Source organism: Brassica oleracea, chromosome C5, assembly GCF_000695525.1.
Source record: "Brassica oleracea var. oleracea cultivar TO1000 chromosome C5, BOL, whole genome shotgun sequence".
Taxonomy (NCBI): Eukaryota; Viridiplantae; Streptophyta; class Magnoliopsida; order Brassicales; family Brassicaceae; genus Brassica; species Brassica oleracea.
In genome coordinates this window covers 37,049,783-37,068,888 of record NC_027752.1, presented here as the reverse complement: position 1 = coordinate 37,068,888, position 19,106 = coordinate 37,049,783, and the positions used below count along the sequence as shown (strand labels likewise).

The 19,106-nt window shown below is 37.3% G+C and overlaps 3 protein-coding genes across 3 annotated transcripts in view; all 3 read left to right on the top strand.

The window, feature by feature from the left end:
* LOC106343188 (outer envelope protein 64, chloroplastic) overlaps positions 1–3,095 on the top strand; it is a 4,053-nt gene extending 958 nt beyond the window's left edge. The window contains exons 3-13 of the mRNA XM_013782335.1: positions 50–174; positions 772–897; positions 1,055–1,237; positions 1,316–1,460; positions 1,547–1,715; positions 1,804–1,938; positions 2,078–2,278; positions 2,356–2,483; positions 2,571–2,622; positions 2,703–2,772; positions 2,857–3,095. Of these exons, the coding sequence (XP_013637789.1) occupies positions 50–174; positions 772–897; positions 1,055–1,237; positions 1,316–1,460; positions 1,547–1,715; positions 1,804–1,938; positions 2,078–2,278; positions 2,356–2,483; positions 2,571–2,622; positions 2,703–2,772; positions 2,857–2,939 (1,417 nt within the window). The 3' untranslated portion in view covers positions 2,940–3,095. The remainder of the gene's footprint in view (positions 1–49; positions 175–771; positions 898–1,054; positions 1,238–1,315; positions 1,461–1,546; positions 1,716–1,803; positions 1,939–2,077; positions 2,279–2,355; positions 2,484–2,570; positions 2,623–2,702; positions 2,773–2,856) is intronic.
* Positions 3,096–3,230: 135 nt separating this feature from the next.
* LOC106343189 (protein C2-DOMAIN ABA-RELATED 4) lies at positions 3,231–4,341 on the top strand. The gene is made up of 3 exons (XM_013782336.1): positions 3,231–3,530; positions 3,608–3,703; positions 3,800–4,341. The coding sequence occupies exons 1-3, from the start codon at positions 3,399–3,401 to the stop codon at positions 4,088–4,090; spliced, it is 519 nt and encodes a 172-aa protein (XP_013637790.1). The 5' UTR covers positions 3,231–3,398; the 3' UTR covers positions 4,091–4,341.
* Positions 4,342–6,565: 2,224 nt separating this feature from the next.
* Positions 6,566–9,626, top strand: LOC106343424 (phosphoethanolamine N-methyltransferase 1). Its single transcript, XM_013782627.1, has 12 exons — positions 6,566–6,831; positions 7,019–7,134; positions 7,258–7,395; positions 7,469–7,606; positions 7,686–7,829; positions 7,920–8,030; positions 8,125–8,266; positions 8,362–8,642; positions 8,739–8,900; positions 8,982–9,035; positions 9,116–9,190; positions 9,304–9,626. The coding sequence occupies exons 1-12, from the start codon at positions 6,816–6,818 to the stop codon at positions 9,400–9,402; spliced, it is 1,476 nt and encodes a 491-aa protein (XP_013638081.1). The 5' UTR covers positions 6,566–6,815; the 3' UTR covers positions 9,403–9,626.
* Positions 9,627–19,106: the final 9,480 nt, after the last annotated feature.

Sequence of the window (19,106 nt, the reverse complement as noted above, 5' to 3'; positions counted from 1 at the left end):
TTTTTTTTTTTTTTTTTTTTTTTTTTTTTCCGGTTTTTGTTTGCTTCAGTATCAGTGGAGAAAACAAGCATTACGAGTCTCCCACAAATCCTGCTGCTCATGATCGTATTCCTGGTGGCGCTTGCAGTGGAGCTGCTGTTGCCGTGGCCACTAACGCTGTGGATTTTGCCTTAGGTGAGTTCAGTATATACTTTTTTTCCTTGCTAGGGGAAATGTCGTGCATGATAGACCTAAGTTTTGTTAACAAAACATGGTTGACAGTTATATACCTCTAGGAAGACCCTAAAAAGATCCTAAACTTGTTTAGTATTTTTACATGTCATTTTCATCAAAGCTGCCACCATTCACCATAAATAAAAACACTTCTGCATTCATTTTGCTTTCATCGTAAACGAGATTTTGAAGGCTCAGAATACGCCTTGCTGTATGAATCACTGAAGCATAACACACGCTTTCATAAACGTCTACTTATAGTAGAGAGTAGACGGAAAAATTTCAAGAGAGAATCACGCCCCAACTTTTCTGTATGTATAAGCATAATATATTATTATCTAACAGCTCTCTTTTAGCTGATTTGGCCTCTAATATAATTGCTTAATTTAGACTATTGTGGTCTTATGGCTATATAGTAAGATAGTTTCGTACGAATTAATGTGGTAGTCTATTTATTGGCCCCTCCCTTTGATCTTTAAAATCCCATGTCTCAACCATTTACTGGTTCCGGTTCAGTTTCCATAAGAGTATGGTTCTGATGACTTTGCATCATTGCAGGCATCGACACAGTTGGCGGGGTAAGAGTGCCTGCTGGATACTGTGGCGTTCTTGGATTCAAATCTTCCCATGGGGCTATTTCAAACACGGGGATCATACCAGTATCTTCTAGTCTTGACTCTGTTGGTATGAACACAAATACATGTGTCTTTGTGCTCTAATAATCATGATCTTATATATACTTACATATAATGAAAGATGACTTCGTTCGTATGACAATATACATTTATAGCACTATTATATGAACATTAGGTTGATTCTGATCAATAGGTATTTCCTTCAGGATGGTTTGCACGCGATCCAAACACCCTACGTCGTGTTGGCCATGTACTCTTACACCTTCCGTTTGCCACACAACGGAATCCAAGGCAAATCATAGTAGCTGATGACTATTTTCAGCTCTTAAAGATCCCTGTGGACCGGATTACACAGGTGGTGACCAAATCAGCTGAAAAGCTCTTCGGAAGTATGCCCTTTGCTCTTCTTGAAGTATCTCCGTCTCTGTCATATGTCCTGATTATAATATCCTTCGTTTTATTTTCAGGACAATCGCTGAAGCATCAGAACCTGGAGAGCTATTTCGAATCTAAAGTTCCTAGCTTGAAAGAATTCACCAGGACAAAAGCCATTGCTAACACGAAGGCCCCAACTTCAAGACTACTAGCAAATGTGATGCAGCTTCTTCAAAGGTGTGCGTGTATGTTGTTTATTCACCATCAGAGGGTAAGAGAATCTCGATTCTGAACTCTAAAAACGATCTTGGCATGCATTGTAGGCACGAGTTTCTTCAGAACCATGGAGACTGGATCAATACAGTGAAGCCAGCTATTGATCCTGTGATTTCTTCACAAGTGTGTGAGAACGCAGAACTAACCAATGAAGAGATTGAGAATCTGAATGCAATCAGAAACCAGACACGAGTAGCTATTAATTCACTTCTTAAGGTATCCCTGTTCTTCCTTCACGACTTGAGCAACTTTGTTTAAGTGTGTCTTGACTAAGCTTATGTGTTTGTTCCCCATATGCGTCAAGGATGATAGCATTCTGGTTATCCCAACAATGCCAACTCTTCCTCCAAAACTTGGTAGCAAAGAGATCATCTCCGAAGACTATCAAAACCGAGCTTCCAGTCTACTTAGCGTTGCTAGCATATCGGGCTGTTGTCAGGTTAGATCTCACTCTCTCAACTGTTCCTCTGTGCCCTCAAATAAATCAACAACAAAGCGATCACTTGCCATACAGCATTAGCAAATACTATTCACATGTTATATGTCTTTGAACATTTATTGGTCTGCTGATAATACAGGTGACTGTACCGCTGGGACGCCACGAGAAGTGCCCTGTTTCAGTTTCTTTCATAGGAAGACACGGCGGCGACCGCTTTTTACTAGATACAGTGCAGACAATGTATGCGTCTTTGCAAGAGAACTCCAGCATTGTTGCCGATCCCAAATCATCTAAAAAGACTATCAGCCAAGAAGAGTCAGCTGAAATTGCCAAAGAGAAGGTCTATTAATTATCCAAATGGCATTGTCCTCCTTTCTCTAGTGTGGTTCTCATGTTTCTGTGTTTTTGTAAAACCAGGGTAACCAAGCATTTAAAGAGAAACAATGGCAGAAAGCTATTGGCCTCTACTCAGAAGCTATTAAGCTGAGTGAAAACAATGCTACTTATTACAGTAACAGAGCCGCTGCATATCTTGAAATTGGAAGGTAGTTTATTTCTCTGCTCTTGAAAACCATTCTAAGTGAGAGATGTTTTTGTGTGACATTGGCTTGATAAAACCTTATACATTACAGCTTTCTTCTAGCCGAAGAAGACTGTACCAAAGCCATCGCTCTCGACAAGAAGGTAACTTTCTTTAAACACTGGAGCTAGCTTGTAATACCACTCTTTGCATTGAACCTCAACAGTGTTTTCTTTTTGTTCAGAATGTGAAAGCCTATTTAAGAAGAGGAACCGCGAGGGAAATGTTAGGCGAGTACAAGGAAGCCATGGATGGTAAACTTAAAGAACCAAGATCTAATCTATTTTCGTCTAGTATAATCTGTTAAAAATATTGATTATTTTTGGTGAACTGTGCAGATTTCAGACACGCACTGGTGTTGGAACCAAACAACAAGAGAGCGTCTCTATCTGCCGAGAGGCTGCGAAAGGTATTCCAGTGAAGCTTTCGTTTCATTGCGCAAACGTATGTTACTTTAAAATGTATCCAAGAGTATAGGCCAATTTTGTTACAATCCTCGCATATTTAGGCATTTTATTTAGATACACTTTGCGAGTCTTCGCCGAAAATGGAATCTAAATATTACCGTTGTAACGGAGTTTTAGCGTTCACCAAAATTGGATTCCCAAAACTAACGTTCATCCTAAACAACGGATACCGAAACTCCCGGTCTTCTTCAAATCAATGTGAAGTTAGGTCATCCCTTTAATATACATCCGTCTGTATCCATTTCTTTCAGCGCACGCTATCTCCTCCCTCGCAAACGCTTCGCTCTAAGAGAAACACAGAGCTAAGAGGAGGAGAGAAAACAAATAAAAAACGAAACATTTGTGTTGCAGTGGAAGCTTTGATAAAAGATTCGTTGAGAGTGAACAATATATAGAAAATTAATCAAAGGGAAATGACCACGGCAGGCTCACTAATGAACAATCTCTTGGGACTCCTTAGAATCCGCATCAAACGAGGCGTCAATCTCGCCGTCCGTGACATCAATAGCAGCGACCCTTACGTCGTTGTCAAAATGGGCAAACAGGTCATCTGATATTACAATATCACAAATATTCACGTGCAAATATTTAACTTGATTGTTTTTTTTTTTTGTTGTTGCAGAAATTGAAGACTCGTGTTATCAACAAAGACGTAAATCCAGAATGGAATGAAGATCTGACTCTCTCCGTCACAGACCCCACTCTTACCGTCCTCTTGGTAGCTTTTATTTTACAATCATATTTTAAAATTTTATGGTTATTAGGAAATTTATGTTGATATAATCAATGGATTAATAATTTGTTTGGTATGTAGACGGTGTACGACCACGACATGTTTAGCAAGGACGACAAGATGGGCGATGCAGAGTTCGAGATAAAGCCGTATATTGAGGCTTTAAAAATGCACCTTGACGGTCTTCCTAGTGGAACCATTGTCACCACGGTTCAGCCATGTCGTCGCAACTGTCTAGCTGAGGAGTCTAAAGTCACTTGGGTCGACGGTAAGCTCGTTCAGGATCTCGTTCTCAGATTACGTCACGTTGAATGTGGAGAGGTCGAGGCTCAGCTTCAGTGGATTGACCTCCCTGGCTCCAAGGGTCTATGAATGACTTTTTCTTTACTAATCATCCTTACTTTTTGAGAGTTTTTTCAAACTGAATTTGAATTAAAAGTCAAAATCAAAAGTAAGAACATAACCATCTTGAAGTAGAAAACGCATATTAATCTATGCATGAGGGTATGAGGATTAAGAGCGTTGAGTGATGTTTTGTTCCCAAATGGTGATCGAGTCCTATATATTGTCCATGTATATTTGGTTAGCTATGTGCCTCGAATAAATCCTTTGATTGACACGAACAGTTGATTTTATTTGCATGTTTTTATACAGTGATACATACACACATATTGCGATGCTTGTATGTTCATATATTTTCATTAGTTCAGTAATATTAACCAAAAGAACAGAAAATGATCCAAACTCAGCCATAAACGTTTTAAATAAAATTTAAAATCAGCATGGTACCATTCACATTGATACCATAAGGCCCTTTTCGACAACTGATATCAGAAGTTAATGTTTACGGTGCTGATTTCTGAAGCACAACATATGTAATTAAACGTAGTGAACAAGATTCACCTCTAAGAAAGTAATTCTGAATCTCATGAAGAAATATGAAATAATGGGGTCGAAGTGAAAAGAGACAACGGAGATAATTAGGTGAAGAGAATCCAGATGTACTATAATGAGTGATCCACCATCGGTGAAAACGACAAAACACGTGAACCCACTCTTGTCCTTTAATACAACGTGTCTCGATGATCACGATCAGTAGTGTGTCAAGTGAGTCACCGAGATAACACTGAAGCGTCTTATTGTTATTTACGGAAAAAATAAAAGAGATTCGACTATAGTATACTGTTTCTCATTTTTTATGTTTGATAGAGATCCCAAGGGACCCTAAAATTACGGTTCCCAATGAACGATCTAGAGATTCCCTTCCACCAACTCCCAAATTACTCAATTGGTTTTACAAAACCTTTTTTACTACTCTTAAAATTTTCTATAGTTATTTTTTGTTCTAAAATAATAGATTTTCTAAAATTTTAAAATATTTTTAGTAGTTAATATTGATAAGTTGTATACTTTTTAAAAACATTAATTAAAATATTTGAATTGAAAAAAAAATATTTGAATTGATAAATTACTATCGGTAGATAGTATTGCAAAAGAAATAAACAATAAATTTAATTATAAACATTTTTTTTTTAATATGCGTGAAGATTCTAGAATTTGTTTTTTTTTGAGAACATTGGGAGTATTGTTTAATTTTGTTTGACCTGAAACTCATTTCCAAGAAACTTACATTCATTCAACCAAAAAAAAAAAAAAACTTACATTCATATTCTTCAAAAAGAAAACGGTATGTTATGAATTGTAACGTTTTTAGCAATGCCTATCAATTGAGATTTCTTTTTCTTTTGAAAAGATGTCACTTGACCACCGAGGAGATATACCACATTTGCGCATGCATGCAAACACAGAGATTTTTGTCCAAAAAATCTCTGAGTCCCACCAATAATATACACATCCACCAAAGGGTAACATAGTCCACAACGTCTCTCATTTCTATACATGCTCGTCTCACTATCTTCCCTTTCCAAGCTGATTTTTATTTTTGCTCAAATCACCCATTTTAGTAATTAAATTTAAAAATGCCACTTTACTATTTGGACAAATCTCCAAAATAGCACATTTCTAAGTTTATATCACAAAAATAGCACTCAAAAACTAAAATGACCAAAATAGCACCTTTCTAAGTTTATCATTTGAAAATTTTAAGTTTTTTATTTTTCAAAATTTGAAATCTTATCCCCAAAACCTCATTTCTAAACTCTAAACCCTAAACCCTAAACCCTAAACCCTAAACCCTAAACCCTAAACCCTAAACCCTAAACCCTAAACCCTAAACCCTAAACCCTAAACCCTAAACCCTAAACCCTAAACCCTAAACCCTAAACCCTAAACCCTAAACCCTAAACCCTAAACCCTAAACCCTAAACCCTAAACCCTAAACCCTAAACCCTAAACCCTAAACCCTAAACCCTAAACCCTAAACCCTAAACCCTAAACCCTAAACCCTAAACTCTAAACCCTAAACCCTAAATCCTAAACCCCACCCTTTAACTCTAAACCCTAAATTTGTGACTTTTGATAAAACATTAAGTGCTATTTTTGTGACTTTTGACCTTGAGTGCTAGTTTGGGAACAAAAACTTGATTTAGTGATATTTTTGCCTTTTTCTCTTAATATATTTAATTAAATGGTATCTAAATTCAAATATGTAAGAAAAATTTGTGTTTAAATTAAAAAATAAATAACGTATTTATATAGTAAAAGACTAGATCACATTACATTTACTTGAAATTTACAAGTAGATATTGACCAAAGAACGTTTTGGTTCAATTTGTAACCGCGTAATGTTGTTTTTACTTATTTACAGTCGGTGAGTAAAGAGGGGAGGCAACCTCGAAAACGACGTCACCGTTTCCCTATAAAATCGGGCGGGCAGTTAGCTACTCTCTCTCACCCACAAAAAAACCTCAAAACATATATCGCTCTCTCGCTCTCTCTATCTATCAGATCGTAAACACACAAAATACATTTCGTTCCCGAGTTGTGAATTGATGCAGCAGAGAGGCCGATCCGTCAACCGTAGATCAAGAAGCTTCTCCCGATCCAGACTCGCCGTCGAAGGCCACTGAACCCAAACTCTCTCTCTTGTTCTCTCTCGCAAACAGATCTCTTTTTTCCGACGAACACCTTTCCCACAATGGCAGCATCGTACGGTGAGATCTCCGATAATAAACGTCGTATCTAGAAAATAATTTAGTATTGTAGACGTTGTTGAAATGATTATCGACTTGTATTGTATGATTAAATAATCGGAAAATGGAAATTAAAAACACGAGAGAGAATGTTAAATCTGATTTTGGATTTGTTTATTAATTGATGGAAATAATAATGTGGGAGCAGAAGCAGAGCGTGACGTCCAGAAGAATTACTGGATTGAGCATTCGGCTGATCTGACTGTTGAAGCTATGATGCTCGACTCTCGTGCTGCTGATCTCGACAAGGAAGAACGCCCTGAGGTATTATACCTATATATATTTTTTTGATTAAATAAATTCATATTTTGAAGGAAATGTTTTCTTTGTCTCTTAGCCTTTTGCGATTTCGTGAATCTGATGGGGTTGGTTTAACGTTGCTGACAGGTGCTCTCTTTGCTTCCACCCTACGAAGGCAAGTCGGTGCTGGAGCTTGGAGCTGGTATTGGTCGTTTCACTGGTGAATTGGCTCAGAAGGCTGGTGAACTCATTGCTCTTGACTTCATTGATAGCGTCATCAAGAAGGTTTTTTCTTATTCACCTTCTTAGGTCTTGTTGTTATGCCTAATTTCTCATGGCCTTCAAAATTTTATTGCAGAATGAGAGTGTTAATGGGCACTACAAGAATGTGAAGTTTATGTGTGCTGATGTTACCTCCCCTGACCTGAACATCACTGATGGATCCATCGACTTAATTTTCTCCAACTGGCTTCTCATGTATCTCTCTGACAAAGAGGTATAACATCATCTTTTTTTATCAATGAGAAAGCAAGTAAGTTTTTATTTTTAAAAAAATGGTTTTGTTTTTGGTGCAGGTGGAGCTTTTGGTAGAAAGGATGGTTGGTTGGATCAAAGTTGGAGGATACATTTTCTTCCGAGAATCTTGCTTCCACCAATCTGGTGACAGCAAGCGCAAGTCCAACCCCACTCACTACCGTGAACCCCGTTTCTATACCAAGGTTCTTACTTTCTCGGAACTGCATTTTCAAATTTATCAGTGGAATACGGAAGTTCACTCACGTAGACGTTATGCTGGTGAAAAAATGCAGGTATTTCAAGAATGTGTGACACGAGATGCTGCTGGGAACTCATTTGAGCTCTCTATGATCGGGCAAAAGTGCATTGGAGCTTATGTGAAGAACAAGAAGAATCAGAACCAGGTAAAACTAAGACTCTGTCTTATCAGGATTATCTATTTCCTTTTACTCCGAGATCTTTGACCATTGATAACACTCTTTGTGATGTGGAATGCAGATTTGCTGGATTTGGCAGAAAGTCAGCTCAGAGAATGACAGAGGCTTCCAACGTTTCTTGGACAACGTTCAATACAAATCCAGTGGGATCCTCCGCTATGAGCGTGTCTTTGGACAAGGCTTTGTGAGCACTGGTGGAATCGGTAAAATCCCAATTTGCTTTTGCTTGTATTGCGAGATGTTCTGTGTTGTACACGATCAGTACTTATATGTGTTTGTGTTTTGTTTTTTAATACAGAGACAACCAAAGAGTTTGTGGAGAAAATGGATCTGAAACCAGGACAGAAAGTGTTAGATGTTGGTTGTGGCATTGGTGGAGGTGACTTCTACATGGCTGAGAACTTCGATGTTCATGTGGTTGGTATCGATCTGTCCGTCAACATGATTTCATTCGCACTGGAACGTGCTATTGGACTCAACTGCTCGGTTGAGTTTGAGGTCGCGGATTGCACCACAAAACATTACCCTGAGAATTCCTTTGATGTCATTTACAGCCGTGACACTATTCTGCACATCCAAGTACACAAACTCTATCTCAGTCGGCTGTTCTCTCTTGCAAGTTTATCACTGTGAATGCTTAACTCATTTTCTCTCTCTTTTTTTTTTTTAAAACAGGACAAACCAGCTTTGTTCAGGACTTTCTTCAAGTGGCTTAAACCGGGAGGCAAAGTGCTCATCAGCGACTACTGTAAGAGCTCGGAAACTCCATCTCCTGAGTTTTCTGAGTACATCAAACAGAGAGGATATGATCTCCATGATGTTCAAGCTTATGGGCAGGTTTGTGTATTTTTTTTCAAAAGATATGTTATTGTTTGTGTGTCAGAACAGTAACTCTTAACGCGAATATTCAATGTATAGATGCTAAAAGACGCAGGCTTTAACGATGTGATCGCAGAAGACCGTACTGATCAGGTAAATGAATCTATTATATATACATTCTGGAAAGCGAGAACTATTGGTTTTAACAGAGTTTGTATTTTGAATATATACAGTTTATGCAAGTCCTGAGACGTGAACTAGAGAGGGTGGAGAAAGAAAAGGAAGAGTTCATCTCCGACTTCTCCAAAGTATCTTTTTCTTGTTTCCAAAAAGTTGATATATAATAGAACAACAATCGAAGCTCTATCTATTGATTTTTTTTGTTTAGAGTTAACTAACAAAGCTTATAAAATAAACACAGGAGGACTACGAGGACATAGTTGGTGGATGGAAGGCGAAGCTGGAGAGAAGTGCTTCGGGTGAGCAGAAGTGGGGACTTTTCATCGCCAACAAGAACTAATAACCTCTTTTACTTCAAAATGCTTCTTTGCTTCTTCAATAATAAAAAAAACATCATTTCCGTTTGGCAATGATGTGTGGACTTTGTGTGTTGTTTGTTTCTTACCTTCACTGTTTTCGGTTAGATATGTAAACCGAATTTCGTTTGGTTCGATCTTTGTTTCGTATCTCAATTTGTTTCAAATTATAAGCATTATAATATTTGGATTTTCTTTTTCAGTTTTATATTTCTGTGGCAATGTGTATTGGTACAACCGGGTTATTCATATTGAAAATGTCCTACATGTTGGTCTTTCAGCTGTGGTTTCAGTTCAACCAAATCTGAATTGTATGTAGATTGTGATGGAACCAGGTCCAAGTCAATCTTCTAACTCCATTTTAAATTAGGCCACCTTTTTATTATTTTGGGCTTTTAGGCCCAAAAAGTTGAACACAGTTGAAACTGGAACTTCTAAATGAAAACTCAGAACTTATGTTAGAGCATGTTTATCGCTGGCTTTTAACAGGGTTGCTTAGGTTAGTTAGGATTAAAAAAAGAAAGAAAAAAAAACGTTAACCCAAGACAAAAAAGACATTAATCTTCGCTCTCTTATTTTAATTAGGAGCGAAGACACAGCTCTTAGAAGACACGTGTCATAAAACTATTGGGTAGAGGAGAAGTGTCGAGTTCTTCCGTCTCATTTCTTCTCTCGAGATGGATCGCGACTCTCTAACTCCCTCGAGTCCGGTCTTACGGCTGAGAGCTCTCGTGGGGATGCTGATTCGAAGAAACTGGTAAACCAACCGATTCTTCCGTTTGTTTACGCTGTGGTTTTGCTTCCTCTCGAATTTAGTTGCCTTTGAGACGTAAGAGATAGAGTTTCTGGTTTATTGTTTGTTCTTATAAATTTAGAAAGTAATCTATTTGAGCTTGTTATATATGGAAGGAAGCTTCATATCTTTTAAACTGTTTTGAGCAATTGGAGTTTGTGTTCAGTGGTTGCAATGCTTTGGCTCAGGCTTATCAATCTGTATGAGGACACCTGATCGTTGGGTTGTAATGGTTTAGTTTTATTGACAAGTTTTCATCTTGAGTTTCACCGGCAGGATGATTAATACTCATCAATATTGTTTTTGTTTTGTAAAACTGTTTCTGCATGATGAATGTGGTGGTTGGACGAATGAGAAACACAACTTGTATCTTGATTCTTTGGGGAACTCATTTGTTAAGCAGTTGTATTCTTTGCTTGCGGGAGGAGGGACTCAGACTAGAACTCGTGATTGTGTTTAATCTATAGCTTTTATTTTTGTCTCTTTGCAGAGGGGCTTTGATGTCTGATGCTATGATTTTGCCTTGCGGACACACTTTTGGAGCTGGAGGAATATAACAAGTTAAACAAATGGTACGGAGTTTTATGTCTTTCATCACAATCTCTTATTTTACTCTCTCCTTATGGAATCTGTTTTTTTGGTTGTGTTCTCTTAGAAAGCTTGCTGCACTTGTTCGCAGCCAGTCTCAGAAGACTCCATCACCCCAAATCTCAGTGAGTAAATTATTCATGTTCATGTGATTTGAGTGTCTCAGAGAATTCATTTTCACGGCTATTTACGCAGCTCTGCGAGTTGCAGTACAAGCATTCTGCCGAGAAGAGAAGTCACATTCGAACCATTCATCTAAGCGAAAACGAGAAGGATTTGATCAAGTAACGCACTACCACTTACTAAATCATATTGACCTCTCACGTTTAATTACAAGAGATTTACATTTCCATAAATTCAGGAGAGACACACATTTGGTGACACAACTTATACTAATCGTTCAAGGAACAGAACCAATCATTTCCCTTTTGTTGTGGCAGATCGAGTTATAATAAAGGTCAATCCTGTCTTTCTTCTTCCTGCACTTTTCTATAGCAAATGTATTTTTTTAACCGTTAGAGTCAAACATGGAGCAGGGAACGAGAGGACACCACCTCGGTTCTATTGATTGTTTGATTTAAGTCTTAACCGGTGTAAAATCTTGTGATTTGCTTTCGATCAATAGCTGTTACATATAACAACGAGAAAAAGAATATTCACAGACACACACATGCACATGTGTTTTTTTTAAGAACCCCTAATGGGGTTTTACCATTGGAACAAAGAAAACAAAAATAGTTTAACAACATCTCTTAACAAAAATTTAGTAATTAAATACTCACTCTGTTTTTGAAAGTAAGATTTTCTAGAGTATGCACGCTTATTAAGAATTTAATAAATATTTGTAATTTAATTTATTTTTTACTTTATTATACACTTTCCACCAATGAAATTTAATCAATTCAAATATTCTCAATTAATGATCCTCAAAAGTATAAAAAAATGCTTTAACAATATAGAAAATCTATCTTTATGGAACACAAAAAAATTTAAAACATCTTACTTTCGGGAACGGAGATAATATTACTTAAGAGAATGGATCTTTTCCATTGAACATGCACTTACAACTTGCAACGTAAAGCCAGTATGGGTGTAAAACCAAGCTAACATACATTGCTTTGTCTTGTGATGACTCAGGGGTCAATCCGTGAGTTTTTTTTAAAACATTCCAATTCATTTCTTGCTTTTTATCGTAATTTTGCTTCTTTTTTTTTGTCTAATAAAGATACAAAGATGGACAACAAAATCAGTCTTATTTAGTATACATCCCTGTTAGGGAACGTGCTAGGCGCTAGTCGGGCGGTCGGTTAGGCCTAGCGCCTAAAGAAAAAATCGGGAATTAATCAAAAATTATGTGGGGCGAAATTTTTAGATTGTTTACTATATTATAAAATTTGTTAATCTTTAATTGTGTATAAAATTAATACATTTTCATGTTTAAGATTGTATGAAATACACAAATAGAATATATAAACTTAATATAATGTAATTTTCATCACAATTATGAATATAAATGATATTTATAAAATTTTAGATCAAATAAATAAATAAAAACATTATTAAAAAAATAGATTAGGCGGACGGTCATTTAAGCGGTCTAAGCGGAGAAAATTGGATATCCGAATTTTTAAACCGATTTGGCATAAATCGGAGCAGAATAGTGACGCGTAGCGCCTAGGCGGCCGCCTATGCGGTTAGGCGGCCGATTTTTACAATAGGGGTATACATATATCATATACAAACTGTAGACTTATATATATATGAAGCTTAAATAACAATTTTTTAAATATTTATCGGTTTACGGTTTACTAATCCGCAAAGTCTGATTCTTAAACCCTGGAATTGGAAACCATATGATGGATGGGTTTATTGACTTTTTCCCAGTGCCAAGATTTGAGTTCTTCATTGACATCCCATCCATATCGAAAGATATATAGATCTCATTGAGTATATAATAGACATCTTTATTTAATTAAATTGTTCAATGTACTTTCACTCGTAGGTGAAGCCTGAGAGTAGCAAAAAAAAAACAACAACAACAAACAAACAAAATAAAACCAAAAGAAAAACATTCCACCGAGCATATAGCCTTAGGACTGTGGAGAGGAGATAAATACAAAGGCCTTGAAATCACAACATACCAAGACTAGATTCGTTAGACTCCTATTTAGGTTTTGACCCAACCCTATCTCTACTACACACACACCTACTCTTCTATTCTGTAATCAACAGTGTCAATTTCAATCTCTCAGTCAATTAATATGCAATATCTATCAATTTTCATATCACATTATAATTATACTTTACCAATGGTCAATTATTAACACACAAACCAATCTTAGATATTTTTCTTTGAAACTACCAATCTTGGATATTGATATATCATTCTAGAAAAAAACACCAACATATCTAGGTAGACTTGATTGGCAAAAATAAACAAGTTAGACTATAATAGCTACGCCCCTCGCTAGCCAGTTAACGTATATATTAATATATAACAGAGAATGTAATGCAGTCTTACATTGTCAGAGTATTATATACTGTGACACTTTCTAATGTGAATGTGTGTATAACGTATACACGTACACATGGGGCATACATGTATTATGATGACCTCATGATAGGAGAGATTCACTGACAATAATATAATAAAGACTTGAAAATAGGCTTTAATCGTCAAATTTTGATAAAATTGGTTTTGTCTCTCAAGACTCAAAGGGAGAAAAGGAGTAAATGAAGAATCACATGACAGATTCAACCAAAAGTAGAGAAAAATAAAACGCAGAGAATAAGAGGATGCGGGTGATTCACAGCCAAGCCAACCAATGGTCCACCTCAATGCCTGCCACCATTTTGCCCCTCGCAGTCTCATCCCTTCTCCAGTCTTGTCAATTCCTCTCTGTCTCTCCCTCTTCTTCTTTTAATTTGTCTCTTCCATCTTTGGGTGTTTATTAAAAAGGTTCTCCAAATTATCAATGACTAGTGTCGGTCCACTATTCACCTATTTTTGGTTAGATTTTTAGTTGTCATTTTATGTTAATAATTAGTTATTCAAAAAAATAATAATTAGTTATTGAACCTACGACATTCTCTTATAAGAGATCATTCCTTTCGTGTAAATTACAATGGACGTGTGTGTTTGGGACAACTAGACGGCCGTCTCTATATATTATCTACGTAGATGTCAAGATGTCACGAATTATATAACATATATAAATTATCCACTACTACAAAATAAATAAAAAATTTCATAAATAAATTATCTGTATACTTATAATGAAAGTTTTCATACAAAAATTCAAAATATATTAAATATATAAATATTAGTAAAATATTTTATAGATATTTCAAAATTATACAAAGTCATAACTCAATGGTATCCATTATAAAATATAAATATTGTATAATACATATTTTTACATTTGAATTGAGAATCTCCATTAGTTGGAGAAACACTACAAGAAAACACATGCTTAACGACGAAGTTTAACGAGGAAAAACAATCCTCGTAAATTTGCGTCGAGTTTACGAGGAATTTACGTGAAAAACTAAAGTCATCGTTATTTCCTCGTAACGTAACGACAAAACTGTTTCGTCGTAAAGTGGATGTAACTTTACGAGTATTTTACGAGGAAAAACTATTTCCTCGTAAATACGACGTAAACTTTGCGTGGTATTTACGAGGAAATAGTTTACGTGTATTTAGCGAGGAAATTTTTGAATCCACCAACTTTATAGGTGTTACACGTTTTTTTTGCCCACCTAATTAATTTTCGTCGTAAATTCATAGGAAAATTACAACTATCAGATTCAATTTTTCCTATAAATATGGATGTTTGAACATCATTTTAAACACACCAACAACAAAAAACGTGAAAGAAAAAAAAATGGCTGGCTCCGGGAATATTTACGAGTTGCGGAAGTGGATGTATATGCATAGAGATGCTAACGGGAGAGTGACGAAAGAATACCTTGCGGGTCTGGAGACATTTATGCATCAAGCAGATTCAACACCGCTCGCCCAAGAAAGTGGTAAGATGTTCTGTCCTTGTCGGAAATGCAACAATTCGAAACTGGCAAACCGTGAAAATGTTTGGAAGCATTTAATAAATAGAGGTTTAACGCCAAATTACTATATCTGGTTTCAACATGGAGAAGGTTTTAATTATGATCAGAATGAAGCTAGTAGTAGTAATAGCAATTTTCAGGAAAAAGAACCGGTTGATCATCATTTGCATAATGAACATAGTTACCAGCAAGAGGAGATGGTAGATTATGATAGGGTTCATGATATGGTAGCTGATGCATTCGTAGCTCATGATGAAGATGAAGAACCTAATATAGATGCAAAAAAGTTTTACGAAATGTTAAACGCGGCGAATCAACCACTTTACAGTGGTTGTAGAGAAGGTCTCTCTAAATTGTCGTTAGCTGCTAGAATGATGAATATTAAAACTGATCACAATCTACCTGAAAGTTGCATGAACGAATGGGCGGACTTGTTTAAAGAGTACTTGCCGGAAGACAATGTGTCTGCTGATTCTTATTATGAGATTCAGAAACTGGTTTATAGTCTTGGGTTGCCTTCGGAGATGATAGATGTTTGCATCGACAACTGCATGATCTATTGGGGAGATGATGAGAAGCTAGAAGAATGTCGATTATGCAAGAAGCCACGATTCAAGCCGCAAGGACGAGGACGTAATAGGGTACCGTACCAAAGGATGTGGTACCTACCAATTACAGACAGATTGAAAAGATTGTATCAATCAGAGCACACTGCTGGAAAGATGAGATGGCATGCCGAGCATACTCAGACGGATGGTGAGATGACTCATCCATCAGATGCAAGAGCCTGGAAACATTTCAACAAAGTACATCCAGATTTCGCTAGCAATATCCGGAATGTGTATCTCGGATTATGCACAGATGGATTTAGTCCGTTCGGAATGTCAGGGAGACAATATTCATTGTGGCCAGTCTTTCTTACTCCATACAACCTGCCACCGGAGATGTGCATGCAACGGGAGTTACTATTCTTGACCATATTAATACCTGGTCCGAACCATCCAAAAAGGTCCCTGGATGTTTTCCTACAACCACTGATAAAAGAGTTGAAGGATTTGTGGTCAACAGGGGTGAGGACGTATGACTGTTCAACGAAGACGAATTTTACGATGCGAGCGATGCTTTTGTGGACCATAAGTGATTTCCCTGCCTATGGGATGTTGTCTGGATGGACTACACATGGGAGATTAGCTTGTCCATATTGTAATGGAACGACAGATGCGTTTCAACTGAAGAATGGTAGGAAGACAAGTTGGTTTGATTGTCACCGTCGATTTCTTCACATTGGCCATCCTTACCGAAGAAACAAGAATTTGTTTAGGCACAAAAGGGTTGTGAGAGACACTCCTCCTCCATATCTAACTGGAGAACAAATTGAAGCGCAAATCGACTACTACGGAGCTAACGAAACAGTTCGTTGGGGTGGTAATTGGCATGTCCCTCGTAATATGCCAGATTCTTACGGTGTTCATCACAACTGGCACAAGAAGAGTATATTTTGGGAGTTGCCATATTGGAAGGATCTTCTTCTGCGCCACAACCTCGATGTGATGCATATAGAGAAGAATTTCTTTGAGAACATCATGAATACAATATTGAATGTCCCAGGGAAGACAAAAGACAACATAAAATCGAGGTTGGACTTGCCGGATATTTGCTCAAGAAGCGAGTTACATATTAAAAGCAATGGACAAGTTCCCGTTCCGATATTCAGATTATCTTCAGAAAAAAAGTCGGTGTTGTTCAACTGGGTGGCATCAGAAGTGAAGTTCCCCGATGGGTATGTTTCGAATCTCTCTAGATGTGTTGAAAAGGGTCAAAAGTTCTCCGGGATGAAGAGTCATGATTGTCATGTATTTATGCAACGACTACTGCCCTTTGCATTTGCGGAGCTACTTCCAACAAACGTACATGAAGCACTTGCAGGTACGTAGTGTATTATATCACAATAATTTACAAAATAATATATGACTAACAATGTGTTTAATTTTTTTTCGAATATAAAAGGCATTGGAACATTTTTCAGGGATCTGAGCGCACACACTCTTAAAGAAGAAGTCGTGGAACAGCTTCAGGAGAACATTCCCATCTTATTGTGCAACTTGGAGAAGATATTTCCTCCCGGATTTTTTGACGTCATGGAGCATCTAGCTGTCCACCTCCCATATGAGGCATTGCTTCGTGCACCTGTACATTACGGATGGATGTATCAGTATGAGCGAGCCATGAAATATTTGAAGGGAAAAGCAAAGAACCTCGCCAAAGTTGAAGGTTCTATAATTGCTGGAAGTTTGACGGAAGAAGTTTCTCACTTCACATCGTACTACTTTGCGTCAAAAGTACGTACACGGAGAAGAGCTCCAAGAAGATATGATGATGGTGGTGTTGCGCCAACATATGCAGTTGCTGGTGTTCCAGACATCTTTAGCCAGATTGGGCGACTCGGTGGAAAGTCTAAAGAGGTTTGGTGGTCGAGTGAACAAGACGCTCATAGTGCACACACCTATATTCTACTCAATTGCGAAGATCCATTGATGCGTTATTTTGAAAGGTAACATATATTGACACTTCGAAACACATATAAGTATAATTAATTGTATAATTGCGAGAGATTCATTCCTATAAAATGTGATTTTACAGCCTATTTGTTTCTCAAGTCGAAGAAACATTTCCTGGTATATCCACAAGTGACGTAGACAAAAGGAAAGATCAACACTTCATTAAGTGGTTGCGGAATCAGGTATTAACTAAAAAAAATTTCATACATTATCTGTATTTCATTAACATTCTCTTTATTTTTGCAGGTTGATTATGACGACGACGATGCAGATTATCCTAAGTGGTTACACGAAGTAATTCAATCTCCACTTGTAAAGGTCACCACATCACAGATGTATTTCACACGAGACTATACTTTTCATACATATGACTATGGTAGACAGCGGGCGACCAGTAACTATGGAATATGTGTGAAAGGGGAAACAGATTTCTACGGGATCTTGACGGAGATTATTGAAGTCGAATTTCCAGGGATACTGAAGCTGAAATGCGTCCTCTTCAAATGTGAATGGTTCGACCCCGTCGTCAACAGAGGTGTTCGGTCTAACAAATTCGGTGTAGTTGATGTCAACGGTGGAAGAAGGTACAACAAATTCGAGCCTTTCATCTTAGCTTCACAAGCAGACCAAGTTAGCTTCCTTCCATACCCTCGGATGAGAGATTCAGGTATAAATTGGTTAGCAGTGATCAAAGTTACACCTCGAGGACGAATCATCAGTGGAGAAGAACCACCATTGCAAGAAGAACAGATAAATGAAGTCGAGGAACCTGAACAAGAAATTGATGACATCCTTCTCATTGATCCGCATAATCACGAGTACGAAGATCTTACCGATGATGCCACAGACGAAGCTGTTGAAGACGAGTTTAATGAAAATGATGATGTTTCTAGTGATGACGAGAATGTCGATGTATCCGATTGATGTATTTGTTTTATGAATAAGATAATGTGGGGTTTGTTTTATGAATAAGGTAATGTGGGAGTTTGTTTTATGAATAAGCAAATGTGGGAATTGTGGTTTGGAATGGAAATAAAGATGGGGTTTGGAATATATGAAGTAGAAAATAAGGAATATGGGGTTTGGGGTTTCGGGTTTCGGGTTTTGGATTCTAGGGATTTAAATATAACACTCGTTAATTCTACGTAAGCTTAAATCGTCGTAAAGTCCTCGTACTCCAACGAGTAAATAACGACGAAGGACTCGTTAATTCCACGTAGGACTAAATCGTCGTAAATACCACGTAGGATGAATTCGTCGTAAAAACCACGTAGGATTTGGGGTTTGAGGTTTGGGGTTTCGGGTATGGGGTTTGGGGGTTGGGGTTTCGGGTATGGGGTTTCGGGTTTTGGATTCTAGGGATTTAAACATAACACTCGTTAATTCCACGTAAGCACAAATCGTCGTAAAGTCCTCGTAGGCTGAAATCGTCGTAAATTCCACGTAATCACAATCGTCGTAAAGACCACGTAAACGGATTTATACATAAACTCGTTAATTCCACGTAAGCACAAATCGTCGTAAAGTCCTCGTAGGCTGAAATCGTCGTAAATTCCACGTAATCACAATCGTCGTAAAGACCACGTAAACGGATTTATACATAAACTCGTTAATTCCACGTAACTGCAAATCGTCATAAATATCTCATAGTGTACAAACTTGAAAAAAAAAGGAAAAGGAT

What these genes read in the sequence shown, in the direction of transcription:
- LOC106343189 (XM_013782336.1), top strand. Translation starts at nt 3,399, where the DNA reads ATGACCACGGCAGGCTCACTAATGAACAATCTCTTGGGACTCCTTAGA. An exon ending in TTGTCAAAATGGGCAAACAG is followed by an intron (nt 3,531 to 3,607) that starts GTCATCTGATAT and finishes TTGTTGTTGCAG; the next exon opens with AAATTGAAGACTCGTGTTAT. An exon ending in CCACTCTTACCGTCCTCTTG is followed by an intron (nt 3,704 to 3,799) that starts GTAGCTTTTATT and finishes TTTGGTATGTAG; the next exon opens with ACGGTGTACGACCACGACAT.
- LOC106343424 (XM_013782627.1), top strand. An exon ending in CAGAAGACCGTACTGATCAG is followed by an intron (nt 9,036 to 9,115) that starts GTAAATGAATCT and finishes GAATATATACAG; the next exon opens with TTTATGCAAGTCCTGAGACG. An exon ending in TCATCTCCGACTTCTCCAAA is followed by an intron (nt 9,191 to 9,303) that starts GTATCTTTTTCT and finishes AAATAAACACAG; the next exon opens with GAGGACTACGAGGACATAGT.